General features: G+C 43.0%; 1 protein-coding gene across 7 annotated transcripts in view; it reads right to left on the reverse strand.

The window, feature by feature from the left end:
• Positions 1-27,807, reverse strand: part of LOC138744158 (microtubule-associated protein futsch-like) — a 210,573-nt gene that overhangs the window by 38,656 nt on the left and 144,110 nt on the right. For all 7 annotated transcript variants that reach the window (XM_069899816.1, XM_069899815.1, XM_069899814.1 and 4 more), the window contains one exon: positions 14,911-15,035. In XM_069899816.1, coding sequence (XP_069755917.1) covers positions 14,911-15,035 — 125 coding nt within the window. The remainder of the gene's footprint in view (positions 1-14,910; positions 15,036-27,807) is intronic.

The raw sequence follows: 27,807 nt of genomic DNA on the forward strand, positions 1-27,807 counted from the left end.
CTACTCTATCTCAACTCTATTTCTGTGCCTTTGTTTTTGAAGTTAGAACAAAGGGGAGCATGGGACTCATCTTCTGCATGGGAAATCTCTCTCCTGGTGGACTGCCTTCAAAGTAAGAGAAGCTGGAACTAAAAAAGTGAGTGATTTTGAATTACAGATAATAAATGCAGTCTTAAACCAAGACTTAATCTGTGCTTTTTCAGCTATGTTATCCACAGTAAGAGCAACTTAAAAACAAAGGCAAAGATGATCCAATCTAAGGTGAGCGAGGGGGGTCATTTAAATTGATTTTGAGGTTGGTTTTAGTGGAGCAGGAGGGATCTTAACCACTCTTGGGATGAAGATACTTAAGAAGCTGCCATACTTCCAATTTGGCACGGTTGACGTAGCAGTTAATGCAACAACTTTAAAGTGCCAGCAATTGGGATCGGGGTTTGAATGCCGCATTGTCTGTAAGTAATTTGTACATTCTCCCTGTGTCTGCTTCGGCTTTCCCTGGGGGCTCCGGTTTCTTCCCATCATTCAAAGTGTACCGGGGGTATAGGTTCATTGGGTGTAAATTGGCGGCACGGACTCGTGGGCCGAAATGGCCTGTTACTGTGCTGTATGTCTAAATAAATTAAATTAAATTTAGCATAAGCTGAAGGATTCCTCCCCCCCCCACCCCCCGAGCCAAAAAAGCAAACACTTACATTGACCAAAGACTTGCCTGGTACTCATTCCCCCAAATGTACTACCTGACCTCCGCAATCTCACTCCAGCGATCAGCTGGAGAAGTCACAGAATAATTGGAAAATAAAAACTGTTAATTTCTGCAAGTCATCCATGAAGCTCTCGTTTCCCATCTGGAAATCCTCGTCCCACTCTCTCCGTTGCCAGAGTAACAGGAATAATTAACCTATAAAACTGGGTGAACATAAATGTGACTTCGTTGTTAGTAGCAATCTTACCTTTGGAGGTTACGACAAAACTTCTAACCAATAAAAGTTTTTAAACACATCACCGTTCACTTGTTTTCCACATGGTGTATCTAGGGTCGAAATCCCAGCCAATATTTTTTTCCTCTGGAACAAAATAGGAAGGAGACAGGAAACAACAGCTGTGCGCTCAGAGACACTCCTGATGATTCATCATCCAGTCACCCAGCACACTCATTCTTCCCCAAAACAGAAAAAAAGCCGGAGTGAAGGAAATGTTTACGTTATCTGAAATATTTTCCAGTTCTGAAGATGAAAGGAAGCTTTACAATTTTGAAGGAATTTGACAGCTCCACCAGAGAAATTCGAAGACATTTTCTTATTAATGGGAATGTTGCTAAGTTGTTTTAATGCAGCATGAGAAAAAACAGGATCCTCAGAGGGGGTGGGTAATGAATAGAAAGAATTTTGTCATTTTTAGCCATCTATTCCAAGCCTGCCAAATGCAGCAGCTGAACGAACTTTAACACAGTTGAAGGGAATATGGAAGATCTTTTTATTTGTGCAGTTAGGCAAATGGTAGCTGTTGGGCAAATTTGAGAAACAGTATATGTTACAATAAATGAGAGTGGGATTCAGTTTAATTATTTGTTTTTTTTTTAATAACAGGTATCACTCAATAATTAAAGTGTTCTAAAAGTACACAAACCTACAAAAGCCATGGGATTAAATGTGGATTATGGACAAGGCAAACATTTTACAGTGAAACATATTGGGGAATTCAGGTTAAAACTTCTTCCTTCCACTCACACCCACTTTAAGTAATCCCTATGCCATAGGTGTTCTGTGATTAGGAAGGGATTACATTTGTTTGAATATTTTTATTAACTTTTACAATAATAATACAAAAAGTATAAGGCATATTTATCAAAATATAAAGAGGTAAATATGAAAAAGAAAATATACAAAAGAAAGACTTATTTAAGAAAATCTGTTTCATAACAAACAAGCAAAAAAAGGGAAATAATAAAATAATCATTTAATCTGTTACAACATGTGGCTAAACGAGAAAGATAAAACAAATTGATACTATACTACAAATTCTACCCCCTTCCGTTCCAACGTTATTTGTGAAGTAGATACTATTTAAGTAAGGGATTGCTTAAGGTGGTATGTGAGTAAAAATAAAAAATTTGAAAACCACTGTTTTAATTGTACCTCATTGACTCGTTATGTGTATGTTTTCATAACGCCAAAGGAAATGGGCCAATAACAATTTTTCTCAAGCAAGATATTTCAGTAACAATTGGGTCAAGAGCAGTGATTCTCAACCTTCCCTTCCCACCTTAAGCAACCCCTTACTAATCCCAGAGCACCGATGGCATAAAGTGAGATATGAGTGGAAAGAGAAAGTTTGAAAACTACTGGGTTAAAACATGCCTGATTTGAGCATGCACTAATACAAGCTGTGTCCTGCGAACCAGAGCCAGAATTTATTGTGATGAACTTGTCACGTAATTCATTGCTTTGTGGCAGCAGAGCCGGGTGCAAACATTTCTATAAACTACCTTACAAAATAAATTTTAAAAAGTGCAAGAAAAAGTTAGAGGAGTTCAGGCAGTGCCTGTGGTTCACTGTTCCTTCAGGAATCTGAGGCAGAGGGGAAGAAACTGTCCTTGTGCCATGGAATGTTCCTCTTCAGGATCTTGTACCTTTCCCCCTGATGGTAGCAGAGTGAAGAGAACATGGTCTGGGTGGTGGAGGTGAGGCTAGAGGCTGCTTTCCTAAGACACCAAATACCCTGGTATTGGATTTTTTTTCCTTATTTTATTACTTCTATCTAATCTTTCACTCTGCAATGTTTGGAGTTAATGCCATCCGGTTGGAGTGTGTCCAGACGGAATAAGAGGTGTTGTTCCACCAATTTGAGAGTCGTCTCAGTCTGGCAGTGCATAAGACCTTGGACAGACTTGTCGGCAAGGGAATGGGGCAGGAATTCAAATGAGTTGCCAGTGGGAAGATCCACGCCATTGCAGTAGACAGAGCTGAGGTGCTTAACGAAGCCATCTCCCAGTCTGCGCCCAGTATCTCTGATGTAGAGGAGACCACAATGGGAGCACCAGATGCAGTAGGTGACCCCTGCAGATTCACAAGTGTTGCTTCACTTGTTGGTGGTGAGAGAGGAGCTGCAGGCGCAAGTGGAGCACCACCTCCGGTCACTAGGTTCCAAGGGGGGCAGTTGGTGGGAAGGGAGGAGTGGATGCGGGAGTCACAGAGGGAGTGGTTTGTACCCCTCCCCTTCCCATTCTTCCCTTTTCACCAGCCTCTTTAATATAGGCCCGTGCCTGCTTTTGGCTCATATTTTAAGGAAGGGCTCAGGCCCAAAACGTTGGTTATGTATCTTCTCCTGGGTTCCTCAGGATTTCTCTGTTTTTACTATAATCACATTATGGACAAGGCAAACATTTTACAGTGAAACATATTGAGGAAACTCAATACTGACCACAGTTGGGGAATTCAGGTTAAAACTTCTTCTTTCCACTCACACCCACCTTAAGTAATCCCTATGCACACTTCTGTGTTTACAATATCTGTAATGCCCATCTACATACCGCACGGATGGCAGTCTCTTCAATCTGAGGCGCCTGCAAGCTCACACCAAGACACAAGAGAAACTTGTCCGTGAACTACTCTTTGCAGACGATGCCACTTTAGTTGCCCATTCAGAGCCAGCTCTTCAGCGCTTGACGTCCTGCTTTGCGGAAACTGCCAAAATGTTTGGCTTGGAAGTCAGCCTGAAGAAAACTGAGGTCCTCCATCAGCCAGCTCCCTACCATGACTACCAGCCCCCCCACATCTCCATCGGGAACACAAAACTCAAAACGGTCAACCAGTTTACCTATCTCGGCTGCACCATTTCATCAGATGCAAGGATCGACAATGAGATAGACAACAGACTCGCCAAGGCAAATAGCGCCTTTGGAAGACTACACAAAAGAGTCTGGAAAAACAACCAACTGAAAAACCTCACAAAGATAAGCGTATACAGAGCCGTTGTCATACCCACACTCCTGTTCGGCTCCGAATCATGGGTCCTCTACCGGCACCACCTACGGCTCCTAGAACGCTTCCACCAGCGTTGTCTCCGCTCCATCCTCAACATCCATTGGAGCGCTTACATCCCTAACGTCAAAGTACTCGAGATGGCCGAGGTCGACAGCATCGAGTCCACGCTGCTGAAGATCCAGCTGCGCTGGATGGGTCACGTCTCCAGAATGGAGGACCATCGCCTTCCCAAGATCGTGTTATATGGCGAGCTCTCCACTGGCCACCGTGACAGAGGTGCACCAAAGAAAAGGTACAAGGACTGCCTAAAGAAATCTCTTGGTGCCTGCCACATTGACCACCGCCAGTGGGCTGATAACGCCTCAAACCGTGCATCTTGGCGCCTCACAGTTTGGCGGGCAGCAACCTCCTTTGAAGAAGACCGCAGAGCCCACCTCACTGACAAAAGGCAAAGGAGGAAAAACCCAACACCCAACCCCAACCAACCAATTTTCCCCTGCAACCGCTGCAATCGTGTCTGCCTGTCCCGCATCGGACTTGTCAGCCACAAACGAGCCTGCAGCTGACGTGGACTTTTTACCCCCTCCATAAATCTTCGTCCGCGAAGCCAAGCCAAAGAAAGAATGCCCATCTATATTCTTAGTGTGAATACTCTACATCCTGCATGCATGACTTGGTCACTTTTTCCCCATCTCTTTGGCTTTTCTGAGAAATTAAATGAAGCCCGAAATGTTTGAACCATCGAAAGATATTTTAGAGGCAGAGAAAGTGCACTGGCACATTGGATACATTCCCGAACAGATACTTTAGAGCACCATTGGAGTGTAGAAGTCCACCTGAAAATGTGCTATTGAGTCAAGTAAACACAAAGACAGATAAACATTTCAATACTACATTTTTTACGATTGGGTTTCATCCAAGAATAATGTATACCAAGGAGGAACTTCATTCCAAAATGTTACACAAGGATTCATTTCCAGAATTTAATTGATCTGGTAGCTTCAAGTCATACCACAAAACTAGATTAGATGATTTAAGCAAACAGTTCATTCCAAAATCAGTGCAACTACCTTTCAGATGTGATGTCAGCTGGCTTAACAGAACCTAAGACACCAAGCAAAAACCAAAGCACAGAAGCTCCTTCTTTTTACGCCAGGTCAATATTTATTTTTCATTCGCCAGTAGAAAGAAAATTTAATGATCTTTTATTCTTATTTGTGAAGCCTGTGTTTTATTCAAGCCAGCTTCCTTCATGCTTTTCAAAATAACCAGGACTAAACATCAAAGTTAACTTTGTGTTGTCAAGTTTCTTAGGATTCTCCAAGGATTCTCTAAAAATCACAGCTTCAAGCTTGCTCCTTCCATTTTCTTATTTCCCCCCTCCCTCCCCCCCCATAGTAAAATGAGCTCTTGCTCAATGTAACCTTTCTATTTCTGATTGCTTGGCAAGAACACAATAGTGGCAGGAGTAAACCATCAGGTTCTCCATTTTATACAGCCAATCTACGCAGGCCTTAGCTTCTCCTCTGTGATATTTCTCCATACCTCCTGTGAGCCTGTGCTCCCCCCACCCCCCCCCCCAACATTATTTTGTTAAGGCACCTGCCTTAAAATGACTGCATTTTGCCCTTGCCTTGATGAAGGGCTCAGGCCCAAAACATTGGTTATGTATCTTTACCTTTGCTCCATAAAGTACACTGTTTGACCTGCTGAATTTCTCCAGCATTGGGTTTTAACTTTATACTCCTCTATTCATCAATCTATCAAATATTTACCCACCTCCCACTTTAAATTCTTCAAATGATCCACCTTCCAATACTTGCAGGAACAGAGAATGCCAGAGATTCACTAACATCTTCAAGAAAATCTACAAGTTTTCAACTTATCTTTTAATTAAGATTCCTTATTCGAGATTCCCCACAAGTGAAAGGTTCCCTAAATTTACCCTGCCAAGTCCACTTGGATCGTACATGCTTACGCAAGGTCACCCCTTCATTCTCTGAACTCCAAGGAAAGCCGGCCCAATCTATTTAGTCTCTCTTGGTGGGACAACATCTTATCCCAGGAATTAGCCTGGTGAATTTCCTTTGTGCTGCTCAACCCAAATTATGATGCCTTTTTTGAGGTTATGGTCCAATGCAGTTTCCCAGGGTTCAGCAGCACCCTGTACAAATGCAACAAACTTGCCTATATTAAAACACCAGCCCCTTTGCAGGACCAATGCATCTTGTCTGCTTTTAGCAACCCCCACCCTGACTTTATCCCATGCAATTGCAATTTTTAAAAGTTCTATCATGTATTTAAAATTAGACCATCTCATATCTTATGCAGATTAACAATGTCTCCAATACCAAAGAACGATGAAAAAATGTATTTGTTAGTTTGGTCGTTAATTGGGCTGCCTCACTCTCTAGTGACCCCACATTTACCTGATCTGCCCTCTTCCTATTTACTTTCCACTTTAAACGTTCTCTGTTTGTTTTTATACTGCACGCAAGTTGTCTTTCAGCATTCATTTTCTCCCTTTCGAGACACTGAGGTGTCTTCTGGTCATAAAAACTAATCAGAACAAGCTTCCATTAAACATGTGGCAATGCTAATGGGATTAACATTGTTATGTGACCAAGCAATTGAAATCAGGTGTGACTTTAAGGAAATCAAAAATTGTAATTCGGGAACAGGCTAATTAATTTCCACCAGGCACATTAGAAGCATCTAAGCATCTCATGACAAGGTTGCTTTTCATTATTTTCATGGAAACATTTTTAGAGCATGTGATAGTCCAGATTCTATCACCAATGTGTATATGTATAGATTGTAGTGTAGGATGACTGTGATTGGCTGAGAGTGTAGCACCACCTACTGGCAGGTCTTAAAGGATTGCTCCTCGCCAGACCAGGTCATTCTGGACTGGTCGACCTACTTGTGATATGCTCCAGTCTTTTAGTTAATAAAAGCCTTGGTTTGGATCAACACGTCTTTGGTTCTTTCGACGCGCTCTACAGAGCAGTTTTCTGGAGATTGTTGTTCAGGAATCAGCTTTGCTTGTCCTTGTGTTGAGAGCTTGCTGAATAGAATACAGGTGTAATAAAAAGCTGGACAAACACTCAGTTATTAACCTATTTGAAAATACTGCAGTCGGGTGGCTCTCTCAGATGAACACAAAATGTCCCTGGTTTTAGGTCGGTGTAGCGCCGTAACGGCGCCAGCGAACCAGGTTCAAACCAGGTACTCCGGTTTCCTCCACTTTCCAAAGACATGCAGGTTTGTAAGTTAAATGGGTGTAATTAGGCAGTGTGGGCTCGAAGGCCAGAAGGGCCTGTTACTGTGCTGTATTTTTTAATGAAATTAATGAATTCTTCACTTCTGTGAAATCTTGGCTGCTCTGGAACCCAACTAATTTCCCATATCTTTTAATAACCTTGGTTAATAAAAGTCCATCCATCTAAGCACTGTTGGTCGATTAACAGAGCTCTCCTTTAAATTTCAATAAATCCATCCTAATGGTGGTGCACAAAAATGCTCAATATTCTGATCTTATAGATTTGTCTCCTATTTGTTAAAACAGCTTTTTGACTCTTGAAATACGACGAAGGTAAACATCACCATTAAAAAAAAAACCCAGCATTTCAAAAGCAGCAAACAGCTGTAAACCGATTGAATTAGAAGTTGTATTGGGAAGGGTTGTGGCTGTCACGTGATAGCACTGCCCCCTACCTAGTCGGAGGACACACCAGCTGCCAATCAAGGTTTGGTTCTGGCCCTCCCATTAGTGCACACCTTGCTGATGGCCACATGTAAATTACTTGGACTGCACTCTCCAGCCTGCCTGTACTTGGCCTTGGGCCATTGACTATTTTAATTAGATTAACCCTCCTGGCACTGAGCTATTGCCCCCACCCCCCCCCATAAATGATGTGGGCTTGTCCCTCCAGCACTATAAAGGTGCCATGTGTTCTTTGTTCCCTCTCTTTGCCAGCTTGGGGCCACTGCTTCACTCCAGACCTAGATATGTGGAGGGGTGCTGGAGAAACTGTTGGTAAGATGTTCACTGTTAAAAGGGTTGGGAGCATTTAATTAGTGTCCCTTGTAGCATAGAGCCGTGTCTGCACTGAGTCGAGGGGCGGTGGGGCATCTTAGTGATTTTTCCCTGATCATTGTATGTACCAGTTCATTGTGTGTTGTGTATGTGTGCTCTGTAAATAAAATCCTTCCCTACATCAAAACTGTGTTCAGAGTCCTTGCCTTTGAGACCTACCACCTGTTTCTCACTCACAACAGAAGTTCTGTTCAAAAAAGCCTCTCTGGCAGCCTGTCCCGGTCTCTCTGACCAACCAGGAACACTTTCACTTACCTTCCCTGCACCATTATATCTATTCACTCAACAGCTACAATCTCCTGAGGTTGAAGGAACAACGTGCCAAGTTCCACTGTAACCATTACAGGACCCTGAAGGCACATCAATAGGGAACATGAGACCAAAAACCAATGCAGCCATTTTTGGCTTCAGCATCACACCGTTAAACCTGACCAGGATAATCAGTGAACCTAAGAACTGAAGTTCTTGATCTGTGCACAACTTTCACAAATGGACTCCGGATTAACACAAGAAAACAGTGTGCAGAGAAGACTTGAGACGAGGGTAAGCACATTGCCTTTCGAATATACTTGTGTTCTAAGAATTGAAGTGTTCCTTGTCCTGTAAGGCATATAAAGCGTGATGATGTGTGCAGTGAACTGGAATTCACTGTCTATGTGCAGATGAGACGTCCGACCCCTCCTCTTGGCTCCACCCTCATCAGTCCTGATATAAACCCTGTTGTCCCGCCTCACCTCCGATTTACCTGAAGACTATTGTAGATACCGGCTGTTAATTGTAAGCTACTAAAAGCATGTTGTACTCCTCACAAGCCTCCGAGTCCCATCGATCATGTTACAACGTGACTGAATTTTGAGTCCATTTTTTCAGTATGGTACCATATATACAGTGAGATGGAGAGGTTTTCCAAGTTCAAGAAATTTGTATGATTTTAACCGATATTTTGATTTCCAACTCTTGATATAATAAAGAAATATCTCGTATCCGAAGTTCTGAAAACCCAAAAGCGCCGACATGATGTCGCAAGTGACCACCTGAATTGCCCATGTGGGGCTCTGACGCACTGTTGGTACCATTTTGGTTACAACAGAGCTCTGTAGTATAAACCAAAATCTTTGCTACTGGATGTGAAGATGCCACACAGAGCTGGGTCCAAGTTTTCAGCATTGCTGCAGTCAGAGTTGGCGATAACAACTTCATTCTCAACATCAGGTGCAATGGTGTCGAATCGAAGAAGTCGCCTCAGGCTGCTAGGCAGGAGCGGGAACTGTAGTCGGCGACCAGTGGCGGCGGTGGGGGGGTGTCAGGGACTAGAAACTGCGATGGGGAGGTTTGGGGACTGTTGACTGCAATGGGGAAATGCTGGGAACCAGCGGCGGTGATAGAGAGGTTTTGGGGACCGGCGGTGGTGGTGTGGAGGTGTTGGGAATGGTGATGGGGAGGTGTCAGGGACCGGCGGTGGGGAGGTGTCGGGGACTGGCAGCGGTGAGGGAGAGGTTTTGGGAACCAGCGGTGGGGAGGTGTCGGGAATGGTGACGGCGGTGGGGAGGTGTCGGGGGCCAGCGGTGGCAGTGGGGAGGTGTCGGGGACCAGCTGCAGTGATGGAGATGTTTTGGGGACCGGCGGTAGGGAGGTGTCGGGGACTGGTGGCAATGATGGAGAAGTTTTGGGGATTGGCAGCAGAAACATTTGAAAAAGCCACTGAGGAAAATTTTGAGTGTTTGGTGCTGCATTTATCTTCTTTTGTAAGCAGCGATCAATTTTTTTTGGCAAGTACTAAATATTATTTCATGGAAATTTTTCACTTGTGGCATCATGTTGGTGCTTAAAATGTCTGCTGTTGTTTGTTGTTGCTGTTTAACCGTGGAATTTGTTGACGCTACTGTGCTGCTTCGTTCCATTGTTCTGAAAACCAAAAAAAACCCCAAAAACAAAAAAAGTCTGGTCCCAAGCATTTCAGATACAGGGTACTCGACCTGTAATAATGTTCATAAACAATATCGAATCCTTATATCAGCTGACTGACTGAGATGTATGAAATTAGTGAATTTTGACAGTGTACAAAATGCATTGACAATCTCTGGATGGATTATCTTTTGAGTGTAGGCATCTTTGGAATAGATTAAAATGAAAATTAGAAAAGTCTGTTGGTTCCCAAGACCTCACTGATAATATATAAATAGCTGCTGTTTATAATATTTTGCGTCATCGAGTCAAAGTAAGATTGAACATGTTCTTTCAGTAACATGTTGACTCATCGATGACCCAACTCCAAATATCTGAATCAAGATGTTACTGAATGAACATGTTCAAAGATACTTTGACTCGATGACACAAAATCCAACTCCAAATATCTGACTTTTCCCCAAATCCCCTTATCGATTTAATTAACGCATATCTCTGAATCTCAAGTATTCAAACCCAGTATCAATTTGCATTTGCAGAGGGGAATTCTACTCATCCCCACACTTCAGCCTTAAAAAAGATTGTTTTTTTAAAACTATATCTCCAATCCTGCAAATCCAAAATTCAGTGAAAATAGTTTCTTCCTGCCTCCCCTTTCACTTTCCCTTGTACAGATAGATGCTGACTTTCAAAATTCCAAAGTTACGATGATCAGAATCCATACTTTCGATTTCGAGTTCCAATGTTTATCCACACTTGTGATGACCCAGTCGCCTGTGCATACTAACCCCTGATGCCACAGCTTCCCGCGCATCCGAGCTCCCGACGCCACGGCTTCCCACGCGTCTGAGCTCCTGACGCAACAGCGTCCTGCGCATCTGAGCTCCCGGCTACCTGCGTATCCGAGCTCCCGTTGCACCGGCTTCCTGCGCATCCGAGCTCCTGACACCTCGACCAACGGCTCATCCAAGCTCCCGGAGATCTGGCTGACCGTGCATCCGAGCTCCCGATGCCCCAGCCAACCGTGCATCCGAGCTCCCAATGCCCCAGCCAACCGCACATCCGAGCTCCCAACACCACGGCTGATCATGGATCCGAGCTCCCAACACCCCAGCCAACCACACATCCGAGCAGATTCAGCAATAAAATATGAACAGGATGAAATGTACCGAAATAAAAACTGAGAAATTCCAACCTGACGAGATTCTATTTTTGAAGGCCAATGCATATTTACACATCATGATCAATATGCAAGCCCCTGATGACTTCAAATGTACTTAGTGCCAACAAAACAATCAGCAGGAAGCGATTTTTTTTCTCTGTAACAACAAACACTTATTCTCTCTGCAAAAATATCAGATAAAGAGCATGGTTATTTTTTAGACATCCAGTACAACTGGACTCTCCAGCCCATGAGCCCGTGCCGCCCAAACACACCAATTAACCTAGAAACCCCGTACATTTATTATTAAAATGTAATTCTAAATCATTAAGATATCAGCATTTATATGTAAATATTATCCAGCCCTATTTTTAGTCCAGATACCACTTACAGTTAGATCAGGTAAATGCAGCACTTGAAACCTAATATTGCACTGTGGAATTAATGTGACAACAGTGCTTTTAGGGTTGCTTTAAGTTCTGAACATCAAATCTCCCACAGAGCTGTTATATCTAATACTGCATCCACCTTGTGCATCCAAATGCTCATTTGAAAAATGCAAAGTAATACAAAATTTCTGCTGACATTGGAAAAAAAATGTAATTACATTGCCATAAAAGCATGGAATCCCACAGTACAGGAACAGGCCCATTTATACCAATCCATTTACCAGCATTTAGAACAAGGAACATGCTAGCACAACACAGCCACAATGTTGTGTACTTGACATGTAGCTTTCTATGCATTGCCAATTCAAGCACTCACCCTGATACGTTTTATACCTTGTGAAAGTTTCTGCTTCCACCAACTTCTCAGGCAGTGCTTTCTAGATTGTAATCGCCCCCTTCCCTTTTTCCTCAGATCTCCCCAGCACTATTGCACCCCACCTCCAATCTGTGTCCTCAAGCTCACACATCAACATGCTGGGGAAAAATTTCTCACTCTTCCCCTGATCCATGCCCCTCATCATTCTGTCCAGCTCCACCAGATTCCCTTAAGGCCTCCTCTGCTTCAGGAAAGCAAAACACAGCCATTCCAGACTCCTCTTAACTGAAACTCACCATCCCAGGCCACACTTTTTAATTTCTTTCCGACAGCCCCTCCAGTGCATTCACACCCTTCCTATCGTGTAGCCACACATTACTCCAGGCTGTGATCTGTGACAAAGTTGTATGACTTCCATGTTCTCACATTCTATCCGCTGCTTTATCCTTCTTCATCACCTTACCCGTCCACAAATGTCCCTCTCTTCTTCAATACTCCCTCAAGCCACAATGTTCATGGTATATGGCCCACCTTTATCAGACCTCAAAAGTACATCACTTTAAACTTACTGAGATTAAATTTCATACACTACTGCTCTGCCCGATTTACCTGATGAGCAGTATCATTCTGTAATCCAAGACTACACTTCTCACATCAATAAACATTAATTAAACACCTACTGGTATATCTAAATTGTTAGTGTATGTGATAATTAGCAATGGTCCCTGCACTAATCCCTGTGGTACACCACTGATCATAGGCCTCCAACCTCAAAAGAAACCCTACACCAGAGCTCTCTGCCTCCTATTACCAAATTTGCCATGGTCTTGGATCCCATAGGCTCTAACATTTTAGGCCAGCCTTCCATACTTGAGTGAAGCCCATGTAACCTGTATCAACCACACATCACAACAAATTATTCTGTCACTGTTCTTCAAATTTGGACAGACAGAATCTCCCACCAACAAAACTGTGTTGACTATCTCTGATTAATCCTCCCTGCCATTCCAAATATAGATTAAACCTGCCCCTCGGAATTCTTTTTCCAATAAATGACCTTTCATTGTCTACAATTACCTGGCCTTTGTGGTTTTTGTGTTTCCCCACTAAAAATTTATTGTCAGGGCCACAGCAATCTCCTCCCTTGCCTTCCATTGCGGCCTGTGACATAACCCATTTTGCCTTGAGATTTATTTGCCATTTTGCTTACTCAGTCATCTTTTTAAAGATCCCATGGTCCAGCATATCCCTGACCTGACCCCCCTCCCTTAAATCTGAGACTGTGACATCAAGGCTTTAGAATGTGTTGATCTAGGATAGAATCGATTGAGTAACTTAATAATGGCAACCATGTTGTGAAGTGACAACAGTGACTTGAACCAACACCAAATTAATCCATTATCCATTGAAGCTGCAGTTGAGTCCATACCAAAAGAAACCTTGCATAAGACATTCAAAATTCCCCGTAGTAATCTGAGATTATAAAATAGCATCATTTATATTGGAACCACTCAAAGCGTGCATACACATTTGTCAACAGTGGAACTGAAGAAAGCTGAAGAGATAAATTTGGAATGAAATTTGTCTTTACAAAAAAAACAGTATGGCCCTTCAGGATCTTTGCCCTGCAGCAGACAAAACTTGAATATATAATAAAAACATTTTAAATGTATTATTATGATAAAAGGAACCTTTGAATCTTTCAGGATTCTGCAATTTTCATCTGGGACCATTTCTCACCCAAAAATTTACAGTATTTGGCATTGTGTGATTGGCAAACTAACTGCAAGAATTTTAAACTCTCTTATTCTTTACCTATTTATTTTCTGCAATTTTTTTTTCAGCCGGTGGCTTCCAGTTGTTTGAATTCCGAATAAGGGTTTTTTTTAAACTGTTTTCAACCAGAGCAGATTCGCCCCTATTTCCCTCCCTTCTCCCCCAAACATTACCTTTGAATCCTCGAATTTACTGTAATGGAAGCTGGAACAGCTAATCCTGCCATGGATTCCCAAAATATATCTGAAAAGGCAGCGAACACCCACAGACTAAGATACCGATTGCACATCATCCAAAAATACAAATTAATTCCCTTGTTTGAATGTCAATTACTTTTGCATCTCACGAATCTGGTTCTCTGAAAAATCTTACATTCTTAATAAGTGATGACTTCCATTGGAAAACAGAAAAGGATAATATATAAATTTCCAAAGTAATAAAAAATGCCCTATTTACAGATTATTGTTTCAGAGATTACATTAATCAACACTGTTTTTTTGATTTTGTTGCATTCTTAAGGAGAGCCTTAAAGATTTTTTTTAAATTATTTGAAGTGAAAAGGGTTATCACTGCTTGGCAAATATCCACTGTACGTTCACAACAAGGGCTCTCTTCACAGGACCACATGGCTGACATCCATGTGAAGGAAGGACTAATTATATATGTTTAAGATTTGGTTGATCCCTTTAATTTAATTTTTTTTATCACATATAATGAATGTGTATCTCATCTCAAAATGACTTGTGAGATGAATTATATAAGATGCCACGATAAACATCAGGAAATCCAAACTGCCACGCTACTTAAAATACCTCTCCTGTGCCAGTCCTGTGCAATGCATATGAAGCTCTATTCTGTCCATCAGGCCTTTCCCTGACAACCGTGCTTGGCTTTCTGTCCATCAGGCCTTTCCCTGATAACCGTGCTTGGCTTTCTGTCCATCAGGCCTTTCCCTGACAACCGTGCTTGGCTTTCTGTCCATCAGGCCTTTCCCTGATAACCGTGCTTGGCTTTCTGTCCATCAGGCCTTTCCCTGACAACTATGCTTGGCTTTCTGTCCATCAGGCCTTTCCCTGACAACCGTGCTTGGCTTTCTCTCCATCAGGCCTTTCCCTGCTAACCGTGCTTGGCTTTCTGTCCATCAGGCCTTTCCCTGATAACCGTGCTTGGCTTTCTCTCCATCAGGCCTTTCCCTGACAACCGTGCTTGGCTTTTTTTACCTGAATCTTCTGAGGGAAGCTGCTCTTGGATTTCCTTTTCTGCAGCAGGCGCAGTTATCTGGGGAGGAACTTTCACAGGTGTGGTCTCTTCAGGTGTCTCGAATGCTCCCTCCGAGTCTGAACTCCTAAAACAAAATGAGCACAGCCTGTTAAAAGTCCATCCAATTTCACTAAAATTCCAACCCCATTGGTATTGCTCTTTTTCCCCTCCAATAAAATCGAAAGAACATGCCTAGTTCTGGCTATTTTCTGCATAAACTGGAGTCTGTGGTCTCCTCCACTGCACACAGCAGACCATGTCCACCGAGCCCACTGTACTGGAGACAGAATATGCCACGGATTAAAAGCCATTTATTTACTAATGCTGTTCACAAAATATCTTGTATTCTTATGTGAAGCAGCAGAGAAGCTGATGAATTCATGATCACGTATATGCAAGCAGACTAGGCATCCTTTATGCTTCCAACAATTGATGTTCTTTTATGAGTTCCTTATAAGGCAGAGAGTAACTGCTTAACAGTTGATTCTATCATTTTCCATTCACATTGTTAACCAACTGCTGGCACAGCATTGGTCAATGCCGAAAAACTTCAGTTTTGTATCCGACGGCTCCAAGCACTTGATTGACTAGATCTATTCTATTCCTCTCACTGAATTTAAATGAGATTGCAAACCCTAATCGTGCTTTCACAGAACCAATGTCTGGAGCTCACCAGGAAAATGAAGGTATTCTGTGAGAATATATTTCCACACACACAAACGCTCTCTGCACATTTTATTCTCATGTTCCAACCCCTTGTGTTTTTACATATCTTAATTCTACTTCAAGGATAAGATTTTATAAATTAATACATTTCTCTTTTTCAGTAGATGTTTTTCAATTAATCTAAAGTTTCATAAGTATTGTGTACGATAAAATAGAGCTAAAATTTCAGCTGTGAACAGTGAGTCGATAACTGCATCTGGTGTACAATGGTAACAAAAGATGTGTGGTTCAATTATATCCTTATTAATTTCAAATCAATGAACATGAAGACTTGTGGACAAGACAGACAATTTACCTTCAGTCATCACCAATTTGAGACACTAGTCCCTTTTAAACTGCAGCACCTGGGTAGCCCTCCTAGGACCCGAGTGCAATTACTAGGGAAAAAGTGCTGGAAGCACCCTTCAAATCACAGTGGGGAGAAATCTACCCATTAAACATCAAACTGGCAATTTAAGGGGGATCCTCCCCCCCCTACAATGACGTGCCACATACTCACCGGAAGTACTGGCAGATGTTTAGATGTTTGGATGCTGGTTGCCCGATGACGCATGCACGCAAGCGCTGATGTCACTGGAATGAATGGGTTGGCCATTTTCATTTTCAAACCACCTGTGGACGCAACCTAGGTAACTTTAACTGGGTTCCCTGACTACCTCTGAGGTAGGCCATGGACCTGGTGGGATTCCGACAGGGTTGATCGGGTCAGACCCTTTCTAACTGCCGTTTAACTGGGGCGCTAGCCAGGCAAATTGCCAGTTAACCCCATTTTACAAGGCAGTTTGAAAGGGCCAACTGTTCTCAAGGTTTCACAGTCAAATATAAAAAAGAACAGGAAAGGGATTATTCAACCCCTTAAGTTTGATTAACATGAAATTAAAATCATCTACCTGATTCCCCATCACTTAACATTCCTGCTTCACAATACAGTAAAATTGCCAGTATCTGGCACCCAGGGGGATCACGGATGCTAGATATACTAATTTTCCAGTTAACTGAGACACACTCTTTAAATGCCTAATACACCTGCATTAGGAATAAAGAGTTCAAAAGACAGTGAAAAATGTAAAGTAAATTTGAACAGAATCAGTATTATAGTCCTTAATCCATAGACTTGAATGAATATGCAACAGGTTTCACCGACTTCATCAAGACCTGCGTGTGCCCACGTGCATATACAGGGTGTTCCCCAGTCAGAAGCCCTGCATAAATCAGAGGATTGGCAAACTGCTGAGGGTGAGATCAAGGGCATTTAAGGCCAGGGATTAAGATTGCTACAAAAAGACCACGTGTGACTTGTGGAAGGCCATCTCTGAGGCAAAGTGGCAATTCCGGTGGAAGCTGGAGACAGATACACAGCAGCTATGGCAGGGAGTGCAGGCCATTAACGCCTATAAAAAGAGGGTGAACAGCATAGAGGGTTATTATCCGATTAGCTGAACACCATCTATGCTCACTATGAGAAGAACCAATCATTGCCTACTAGAATCCCTGCAAAGGCTGAGGACCCTGTGATATCTCTCTGAGGATGACGTTAGATGAATGATGTTAGAACGTCATTCAAGAGGGTGAACCCTTGCAAAGTGTCAGGCCCTGATGACGTACCTGGCAGGGTACTGAAAATCTGAGCTAACTAACTAGCTGGAGTACTCACAGATATTTTCAACCTCTCATTGCTGCAGTCAGAGGTTCCCACCTGCTTCGAAAGGGCATCAATCATCCCGGTCCCCAAGAAGAATAGTGTGAGCTGCTTCAACGACTACCGCCCAGTAGCACTAACTTCTACTGTGATGAAATGCTTTGAGAGGCTGGTCAAGGCCAGAATTAAGCAAAGATCTGGACCCGCTGCAATTTGCCTATCGTCACAATAGCTCCACAGCAGACGCAATATCGCTGGGTCTCCACTCAGCTCTGAATCACCTTGAAAACAACATGTATATACGGCTGCTCTTTATCGGCTACAGCTCAGCCTTCAACACCAGTATTCCCTCAGTGCTGGTCATGAAGCTACAAACTCTGGTCTCTGTACCCGACTGCAACTGGATCCTTGACTTTCTCATCGGAAGACCACAGTCAGTAGGAATTGGAAACAATATGTCCTCCTCATTGATCAACAACACAGGTGTGCCCCAAGGATGTGTACTTAGCTCACTGCTCTACTCATTATACACCCTTGACTGTGTGGCCAGACACAATTCCAATGCCATCTACAAGTTAGCTGATGACAACACAGTTGTCAACAGAATCATAAACGGCAATGAGGAAACATACAGGAGGGAAATAGATCAGCTCTTTGAATGGTGTAACGACAACAACCTTGCGCTCAACATTAGCAGAACCAAGGAGATGATTGTGGACTTCAGATGGGAGTCATAGGAACACGATCCAGTCCTCATCGAGGGCTCAGCAGTGGAGAGGATCAAGACCATGACCCAGTCCTCATCGAGGGCTCAACAGTGGAGAGGATCAAGAACACAACCCAGTCCTCATCGAGGGCTCAGCAGTGGAGAGGATCAAGACCACGACCCAGTCCTCATCGAGGGCTCAGCAGTGGAGAGGATCAAGACCACGACCCAGTCCTCATCAAGGTCTCAGCAGTGGAGAGGATCAAGACCATGACCCAGTCCTCATCGAGGGCTCAGCAGTGGAGAGGATCAAGAACACGACCCAGTCCTCATCGAGGGCTCAGTTGTGGAGAGGGTAAGAACATCAAATTCCTGGGTGTCAACATCTCCGAGGATCTGTGATGACCCAGTCGCCTGTGCATACTAATCCCTGATGCCACAGCTTCCCGCGCATCCGAGCTCCCGACTCCACGGCTTCCCACGCGTCTGAGCTCCCGACGCAACAGCGTCCTGCGCATCTGAGCTCCCGGCTACCTGCGTATCCGAGCTCCCGTTGCACCGGCTTCCTGCACATCCAAGCTCCTGACACCTCGACCAACGGCTCATCCGAGCTCCCGAAGATCTGGCTGACCGTGCATCCGAGCTCCCGATGCCCCAGCCAACCTCGCATCCGAGCTCCATGTTGATGCAATCACGAAGAAGGCTCACTGGCAGCTATACTTTGTGAGGTGTCTGAGGAGATTCAGTATGTCACCGAAGACTCTTGAAAACTTCTACAGGTGGACAGTGGAGAACACACTGCTGGTTGCATCACTGTCTGGTATGGAGATACCAAATGTCAGGAGAAGGAAAAGCTCCAGATTGTTGCTAACTCATAGGCACCAGACTCCACTCCATCGACATAAGGCAGTGTCTTAAATGAGCACCCTCTATTCTCAAAGACCCCCACCACCCAGGCCATGCCTTCTTCACTCTGCTACCATCAGGAGGCATTTCATTTGCTAACAATACCTGCACCTCATAAATGATCAAGGAAAATTTGAATCAGGTGGGTAAAGACCATGGTGATTGATTTTATGCTGGTTTGTGAGGGCCATCCTTGCAGAGGGCTATCTGCTGCCACAACCCCTGCAGTCAGTTTATAAAGAAAATAACATAAGCATACAACCTCCAACATTCAGGATTTCGAGACCACCAGGTGTCTCTGGGTTGTCAGTGGTTTGATACAAATCTAATAACACCACAGGACATCTTGCCAAAGTCACCATCCAAATAATCTACATTAACCAATTGCTAGGCTATTGTTGGCAGTACAGTAAAACCCCGGGTATCCAGAATTAAAGCAACTGCAGCCTCAAGCAAAAAAGTCGAGGAAAATACATTTTAAAAATTCAAATTAATAAAAATAAAATAATAGCTAAAAATACACAAGGTTAAAATTGTAAATGTTCTCTGAAGTAACACAGAAACCTTTGGTGAAGATGGGAGCAAATATTCAGCCAGTGGAGGGCCTTGGACGTGCTTTACTCGAAGCAGCTATTTGAGTAAAGTTGAGCGAAACAGCAACGGCGTCACCCAGGATGAAGAGCTGGTTGATGCCGCTTGCTGTTGAGGTGACTCCCTATCCCTGCTTAGTAAAAGTCACATTGGTCAGAAACTTTATCTGTAAACTTTGAAGAGGAGGGGCTAATTATCTGTAATGTTATTGGTCGTCTTCTGGGCAGCTCCATAGAGGGGGAGGTACCTGCAGATGCAACGACGGTTAAATGTTTTTAAAGAATGTGATTGAAAATAAAGTAAAATGCTTTAATGTTTACATATTCTGGTCAGTGAAGTTTGTTCAGTGTAAGTACAGTGTAGTATTTTTGTCTTTTGTATTTTACACTGTTTATTCTTAATGCTGGTGTATTAGTTAGGCATTGTAAGAGTGAGTCTCAAGCAACCAGATAATACACTTAACTGGCATCTCCCAACCCCACAGTGCTGGATACCAGAGGTTTTACTGGACTGGGTAACTCACTCTTTGACTCTGCTCTATATTTACAGTTACTAACATGTAATAAACAATGTTCTCGTCCCTTTGTTTTATGAATTCTAGAAAAATATCATTTTAGTAATTTTTAAACTAACACTGAGCAAGATTGTTCAAAGACAGAATATCAGAAATTTGATCCTTCATTTATTGTAGCCATTCAGCTAATGCAGAAGATGTCTGAAACATGAGGCAATGCGGTATCACAAAAGAAGCCAGAAAAGATTAGTTGCACGGTTGCAACTAAAGGATGCAAATTTACATCATGGATATTTCCCCCAAACAACAGCTAAAGAAATAGAGACCCCTGCTGGGTTGTGCGGTCGATCAGTTGTGTTTTTATGGACAGTCCCTTGCAAATGGTGAGAGGGCAAGATCGACATTGAGAAAAGTTGACATTTAAATGGGAGAAGTAGTAATGGCGATGAGTGAGGGAGAGGCCTGCAGTGGGATGGGACAGTGAAGGGAGATTGGACTTGGGGAGGTCTAAGGCTTCTTTGACGTGCTGAGAGACCCACTTACTTGGGCAACTGGTACCCATCACCATTGTTATACTGTTGAGTTTCCTATCCTCCAGGATCATCCCTGCTCCACCAGTTACATTGAAAGAGCCCAAATTAAGGATGTGATTAAGCGTGATGTTTCCCTACACTACTAGGTTCTGTGTCCATGAGAGCAGGTGTGCATGTGGTGGGTTGAAATCATGTTCCGCAAAATTCACTTTTTGACACCATCTTGTGTGGAAGAGAGGGTTGGTTCCTATAAAGTGTTAGATTCTTACATGCAAGAATACACTAATTTAATCAGGAGGAAAGGAAGAGGATAGAAACCTGGAAAGGAACAAAGAAACAAAAGGCAAAAGCACCTCCTGGCTCCAGACAAGGCATTGTCCAGCAGCCGGCACAGTAAAGCCAGGCCATAATATGCTGGAGTGTGTTTTCCTCCAAAAGTGCTTCACTTTGTCAACTGAACAATGGGATCACTCTTAATTTAAATACTTTTAATAGTGATCGCATTATTTTTAAAATTTAAGATATCCTAATATATTCCAATCATTTTCAAATACCAGGAACAAAGCAGGGTTTAGCTGAGCTCTGCCACCCACCTGAAGTTGACCCATTTTTGAGGCAGTAAATGACCCAGGGACAAATCCTACACACAAAGAGATGTCAAGCGATAACATGGTTAGGCATTTGTTTCTAGATAGATAATATTTCACCAGAATTCAAAAGGCTGTATTATTTTCCTCTTTGACTTTGTAAAGTTGAAATGGTGATTATATATGTGCTTGCAGTTACGTTGAATCAAACTGAATTTAATTGCATGTTGGTTGATAACTTTGATAAAAAGTTCTGCAAACTGTCCGTCCTGACCAACTCAATGCTGACTTTTTCACATCACGATATCATCGTCTACCAAAACCTCAGTTCTTTTTGTTTAAACGTCTGTCTTGCAATAGCAATTTAGCAACATGATTTAGGTATTGTGAATAACTTTAAAAAAATCAATTTCTGGATTTACTGATCCCAGGAACTCTTTTAGTTGAAAAGCATCTCACAGGCATCTCACCCTTTTCCAGGCCTTGCCAAGCTTCATTGTTGAGCTACAAATCACACATTCTAAGGCTGTGATGTAAGGCTTCTGCTGCTTTCATTATTTGAAGACTGTGCAACTCAGCTCAAGTGAAAATGACAAAGGAATAAATGCAGCAAGAATTATGTGGTGGTTGATGAAATCAGTTTAAAAAAATAGATTCCTTCTAAAATGTCTTTCATCAATTCCATTTCCCGGCAAAAAGACTTGCTTCACTGAAAATGGCATCAAATGCTGCAAATTTCAGTCATCCGTTTGCTTTAAAAAATATTTACCAGAGAGGGGAGTTTCTTCTTAACTGGATTAGATTCAGTTATGATATGGCCATAGGTATTACCAGGAGTGTTCACTATGAAGCCTTTTCTTTGGGTAAAGTCTACCATTTCCTTGCACATAAGTCACCAAGGTACCTTATAGCCACATCAGCACATTTCCCGAGCACACAAGATATTTTGGGGCCAATTGTTATTTTTGGTGCTGGTGAAATTAAATCTAGGTTAACTCAAATAACGACGAACTGATGGAGTTGCTGACAGCACAATTTATGAGAGTTTATCACTGCTCTCTCACTTCCCTGCTTCCTAACATTGGTCCTTTTCATTGTCACCTCATTCATCATCTTAAAGCTTCTGGAATGGCAGTTACCTGGTAATCACGCTGAACAACAGACTTTTGAGGCTGGGCTGCTCGGGCTCACCGAAATTATCATCCTTTGTTTCATACGATGGCAGGTTTTAATTCACTCAGCGGAAGTCATGGCACCAAAAATGAAAAAAAATCATTGTTTCATTCTGCTTAGGTCCCTGTTCTTCGCAAGCGATCAATTGCTTTGCAAATAAACTATCTTATGGGCCTCTTCATTAATTGTTATTTGTAGTTATATAAAGTGGATTTACTTCCCCACCAAAAAAAAAGATGGTTGTGCATGCACAACACAGAAACTTTATGCCTTAGTTACAAAATATAATACACACATTTATCACAAAGAATGGCCCGGCTGATGTCAGTGTTTTGCAGTGACCCTTTGGCTTTGACAGTTAATTCTATATGACAGGAGCTGGAGACTATTGTTGTGGTCAAGTCTTGGCAGTAAGTTTTTAAAACTGCTGAATGGGAGGAATGATTGGTCATGCTGGGATACAGGACAGTGGAAAAAAAATCACAATTAATCCAGTACAATAATATAGTTAAGAAATCTGCAGGTGCTTTTAAATTTGGGATTATTAGGGATTGTTCACTGAATGATTGGTTAAACTGCAGGCCAGGTACAATATTAGGGATTGTTCACTGAATGATTGGTTAAACTGCAGGCCAGGTATAATATTAGGGATTGTTCACTGAATGATTGGTTAAACTGCAGGCCAGGGTAGCCTGGGATGAATACTTTTGAGAATGAAACTTGATAGGCTACAGGTAGTAAAAACACTGAAATGCTGGAGGAACTCAACTGGTCTTTTCAGCATCTAAAGGAGATGAAAGCCGCTTTCAGGTGCTCAGACGCAGATAATGCGTCTGAGCAGACGTGGCTGGGGGAGTGCAGTTGGGACATTCAGGTAGTCGTGGAGAAGATGCCTTTCTGTCAACTGAACGTGCCGGCTGAAGGAACGTGTCGACTCCTGTGGACTGTGGCGGTAGTCCCACTGCCGCTTTCAGGTGCAACAGGGGATTCTTGGAGCTGGAAATTATACCTACAGGAGGAGGGTTAGGTAAGTGCTCCTCCTGGTCAGGTTCTCCACTTTCAGGTGGCCACCCGACAGCCGCATTGGGGTATAATAGGCGGCTTTACAGTCGGGTATTCTGGCCGCCTGAAAGCAGCTACAGATATATTGTGGATGTTTCAGGCCTGAGCCTGAGCCAAGGAAAAATCAGAAAAGACAGAAGAGGATGTATCAGAAAGTCTCAGAATTCAAACAACAGGGGAGGAATCCAGGCCTACAAAAGGTGTTAGTTGGATGTGATAAGGGACTATCTGGAATTTATTGTGTCTGTGTGAAAGGAGGGAGGGAATGGAGAGACAATGGGGGAAGCTGTGGGTGGAGGGGCAGGGGCGGTTTTTAGCAAAAGCCAGAAAAGTCGATATTAATGCCATCCAGTTGGAGGGTGCCCATTCAGAAGAAGAGGTGTTGTTCCTCCAATTTACAGGTGGTCTTGGCCTGGCAGAGCAAGAGATCATGGGCAGACATGTCGGCAAGGGAATGGGATTTAGAGTCGAAATGGGTGGCCACTGGGAGATCCATGCTAGTGCAGCGGACAGAGCTGAGGTGATCAATAAAGCAATCTCCCAGTCTGCGTCCTGCGTAGAGGATACCACAGCAGGAACACCAGATACAGTAGATGACCCCTACAGATCCACACAAGTGAAATATTGTTGTGGTTAACCCTCACAACTCCCTGTGGCAGAATGAATAGGGAAAATGCTACTGCATCTACATCACTGCATGGGTTAGGGGTGGTACTCTGTAGAACACGTGTTCCTTCACTATCTCTAACTCTGTGTGCTAAAGAAACACAAACCACAGAGGTTATTGGATACGACTGTCGGAACACTGCTATTAGTTCTATTCTGAATTACTTTAATTGACACTATGGTATACACAAAGAATGGAAAATAGAAATAAATAAGTTTCCAATTGCGATGCAGAAAATAAAAAAAAACTTTTTAAAAAAAAGATCAATCTTCTATCTGACAAGAGATCAATACATTGATCTGCAAACAAAAGCAGTTTTGGACCAAAAATGGGTCAATCCCTCTATGGATAGCATGGTACATTTCGCTGACATCTGGGGATAGAATATGCTAAGTCCATGTGAGTTTTCATTTGAGTAGCTCTTTCCCTTTCCTTAAGTGCAATGGACTTGAAGTTCAGAGGACTCATCAATGTCACGACCCTTTTCCAAATATCCAGATCAAACAGTGGGCACATATGGTAAGTCAGTGCAAATCTAAGTGCAATCAACCACAGACTCAGATCCCCGGCCCAAATCTGGATCCCTCTAATTTTGCAGTGAGCAGCAAGCTGTGAGTCAATAGACAATAGACAATAGGAGCTGGAGTAGGCCCTTCGGCCCGTTGAGCCAGCACCGCCATTTTACAGATCATGGCTGATCACTACCATCAGTACCCCTTTCCAGCCTTATCCCCATAACCCTTAACTCCTTTGCCCACTAGAGCCTTATCTAACTCTCTTTTGAACATAATCAGCAAATCTGCCTTTACCACCCTCTGTGGCAGAGCATTCCACAGATTCACACTTCTCTGGGTAAAAAAATGTTTTCTCATCTCCGTCCTAAAGGGCCTACCCTGTATTCTTAAACTATGCCCTCTAGTCAACCATCAAGCATCCATAAAATCCCATTTTTCATCTTGCATCCCCACCATCTTCCCCTTCCTTTCCTTCCACTGACTTGTCTGCTCTGCAAGGGATCACCAAGACACTGTATTTATGGAGGGATGAGTTCGTCGATCTTGATTGCAATAAAGACAAAGCAGTATCTCGGACACTGGGATTTACCGTCATTGCTGGCTTCTCAGCCATTGATAACATTCACGCGCCCCTGATAATAAATTCCTCAACAGACATCTCTCCTCCTTGAACTTCGAGGTGATTATGGATCCACAGAAGGTCTGCCTCGTGGCAAAATGGCCGCTTTCCAGGAAGTACACATGGCATTTTCAACCTGAAGGAGGCTAAATTCCCAACATTTCCACAGCCAGCCCTGTCCAGAAGGATTCACTGGTTCTAACGCCAATTTGCAGTCCTATCACAGCTCAGGGTGGTGCTACAAGAAGATTCATGAAAACACTGGAAGCACAATGAAGACCAACAGAATAGCCTTCTGTAAGCGCTCCAGACCTGGGCTGCCTTGAAGCACCCACCTTGAAGCATGGAGATTTCAGAGTGTGAGCATTGTATCACCGAGCCATCTGAACAGAGCAAATAGTACGGGAGGAAGAGGAGCACATCGGTCTGGATCCTAGAAACACAAGGAGCGGGCTGGCGAATAGTGGGAGAAAGGGGAGCAAGAGGACAATACAGCATGACCAACCTCATGTCACAGCACAACAGTGCAGTGGAAACAAAGGGTTATTCTGAAAGGAGTGTGCTTTTCATAAAGAGCTTGACATGAATACAAGAAGCGTTACTCTCTCCATACTCCAATCGTTAACAGCATAGTTCAATAGGTCATCTGCCAAGGGAACCCAGATGAAGCAGAATAATTTCTCACATTCTCTTTTGTAGGTCACCTGCGTTGATCTCAGGATGTCAAAGGATCATTCTCCAATCAAGCTACAAGGGTGGTTCGTTATTACTATTCACAGTGGTGTGTCGCTCACCCTGACACATCTTGTAAGGACAAGAAATCTAATGGACCCCAGTTTACATCCTGTAATGAGGCCTCTGTCTGATGAAAAAGCTCAGTAAATGTAGCAATAAAGCAGAAAGTTAACTCTGGTGTCCTCTTTTTTTGCCACACGATTCAAGTTAGAATCGGTCCCCAACACTCAAAAGCAGGACTAATGCAATGATGAATGCAATTAAATTGTGGAAAGGAGTAGTAAGTAAGGGATCGGGAACTAAAAAGACAAAACCTTTCTTCCACTGCCCCATGAATGCTGCAACCCAAGATAAATAGGAATCCAAACCCATCACTGGTGTCTATTTACGTTCTTACTGTCTTTATATTTTGGGTCAATGAGGGAGACACTTCTGTTTATTACTGGCAATGATGGGCTCAAGGCTGCCAAGTGCTAGTTGTACTAACTCTTGGACATTGAATTCCAATAAACTTCAATGAAACCAAATGTCAGGAAGTGAGCTCAACCAGCTTCCAAAACTCTTAATTTGAGCTGCCGTAATCAGACATATTTTGCACTTTCCTCAGATGGTTTTGAAGTGGTTTATTTTGGCAGTAAGCAGCTGGACAAGCCCGAATAGTTTAATGAAGATTATCTTCATTCTGCTGGGAATTTGGAAGCCATATACAGTAAAATCCCTGTTGATTTTTAAAAATATTTAGACATCCAGCACGGTAACAGGTGCTTTTGGCTCACGAGCCTGTGCCGCCCAATCTACACCCAATTAACCTACAACCCCGGTAGGTTTTGAAGGGTGGGAGGAAACCGGAGCACCCAGAGAAAACCCACGCAGACCCGGGGAGAACATACCAACTCGTTACAGACAGCGCGGGATTCGAACCCTGGTCCCAATCGCTGACGCTGTAACAGCAGTGCGCTAACTGAGCCACGGTGTTATCTGGAATTCAAGCAACCAGCAAAACAATTGTGGAAAATAAATAGGTTAAAAAAATACAAAAGTTTAAAATTGGTGCCCCTAGCGGTTAGTTCGCCAATCCATGCATCACGCAATCTCAAGCCTCTGGAAGATTCACTTATTCGGCATCCACCAATCCTCAAGGATGCTGGATTCTGGGGGTTTTACTCTACCTGTTTTAGAATAAATGATATTTGGAAATACTTTGTGAACTATTTTACATACTGTTGAGAAAATCTTTCATAAAGAAAGGATGATGGTAGATTTGCAAGGTCTGGTTCTGCAAGGTGGGAATAAGTCACTGTGCTATCATATTTAATAAATACAGAACCAATGGCAAATGTAAGGGAATAAGAAGATAAAAAGCATACCATTATGGCTCAGCCTCATTAATTGCAAGGGATTAATGGACTGGAACCATGATATTGTGTCCTAGACAGCTGTGATAGATAGTGCACTCTTCCATGAGCTACACCCAGCTTCAGAATGGTTCTGAAAGCTCGTCTCTTCATTACTGCACCAATAAAGAAAGCATTTGGCTTTAAAATATCACAATACCACAGAAACACTTTCATAATGATCATACTCACCAAGACTGGAAGTCAGTCATCACCTGCTCAACATAAAGCCCAGAAGAAGACAATGGCGCTTCCATATTTATTTCAGATTTCAAGTCGCCCTTTGAACTGGCAGCTGCTTCCAGCAGTGTTTCTGCCTGCAAGTGCCCAGCAGCATCCGAGCTTCAAACAGGCAGCTTGTGGATTCTCTGTTCAGTTTGCACAGGCTGACTTTGCTACACGTAAATGTGCTGGGAAAAGAAAATTCTGCAGATGTTCCTCAAGGCCTTGATCTGGATCTCTGCGACTGGACGTTTTGCCAGATTATCGT

The sequence above is a fragment of the Narcine bancroftii genome, chromosome 10 (genome assembly GCF_036971445.1).
Source record: "Narcine bancroftii isolate sNarBan1 chromosome 10, sNarBan1.hap1, whole genome shotgun sequence".
Lineage (NCBI taxonomy): Eukaryota > Metazoa > Chordata > Chondrichthyes > Torpediniformes > Narcinidae > Narcine > Narcine bancroftii.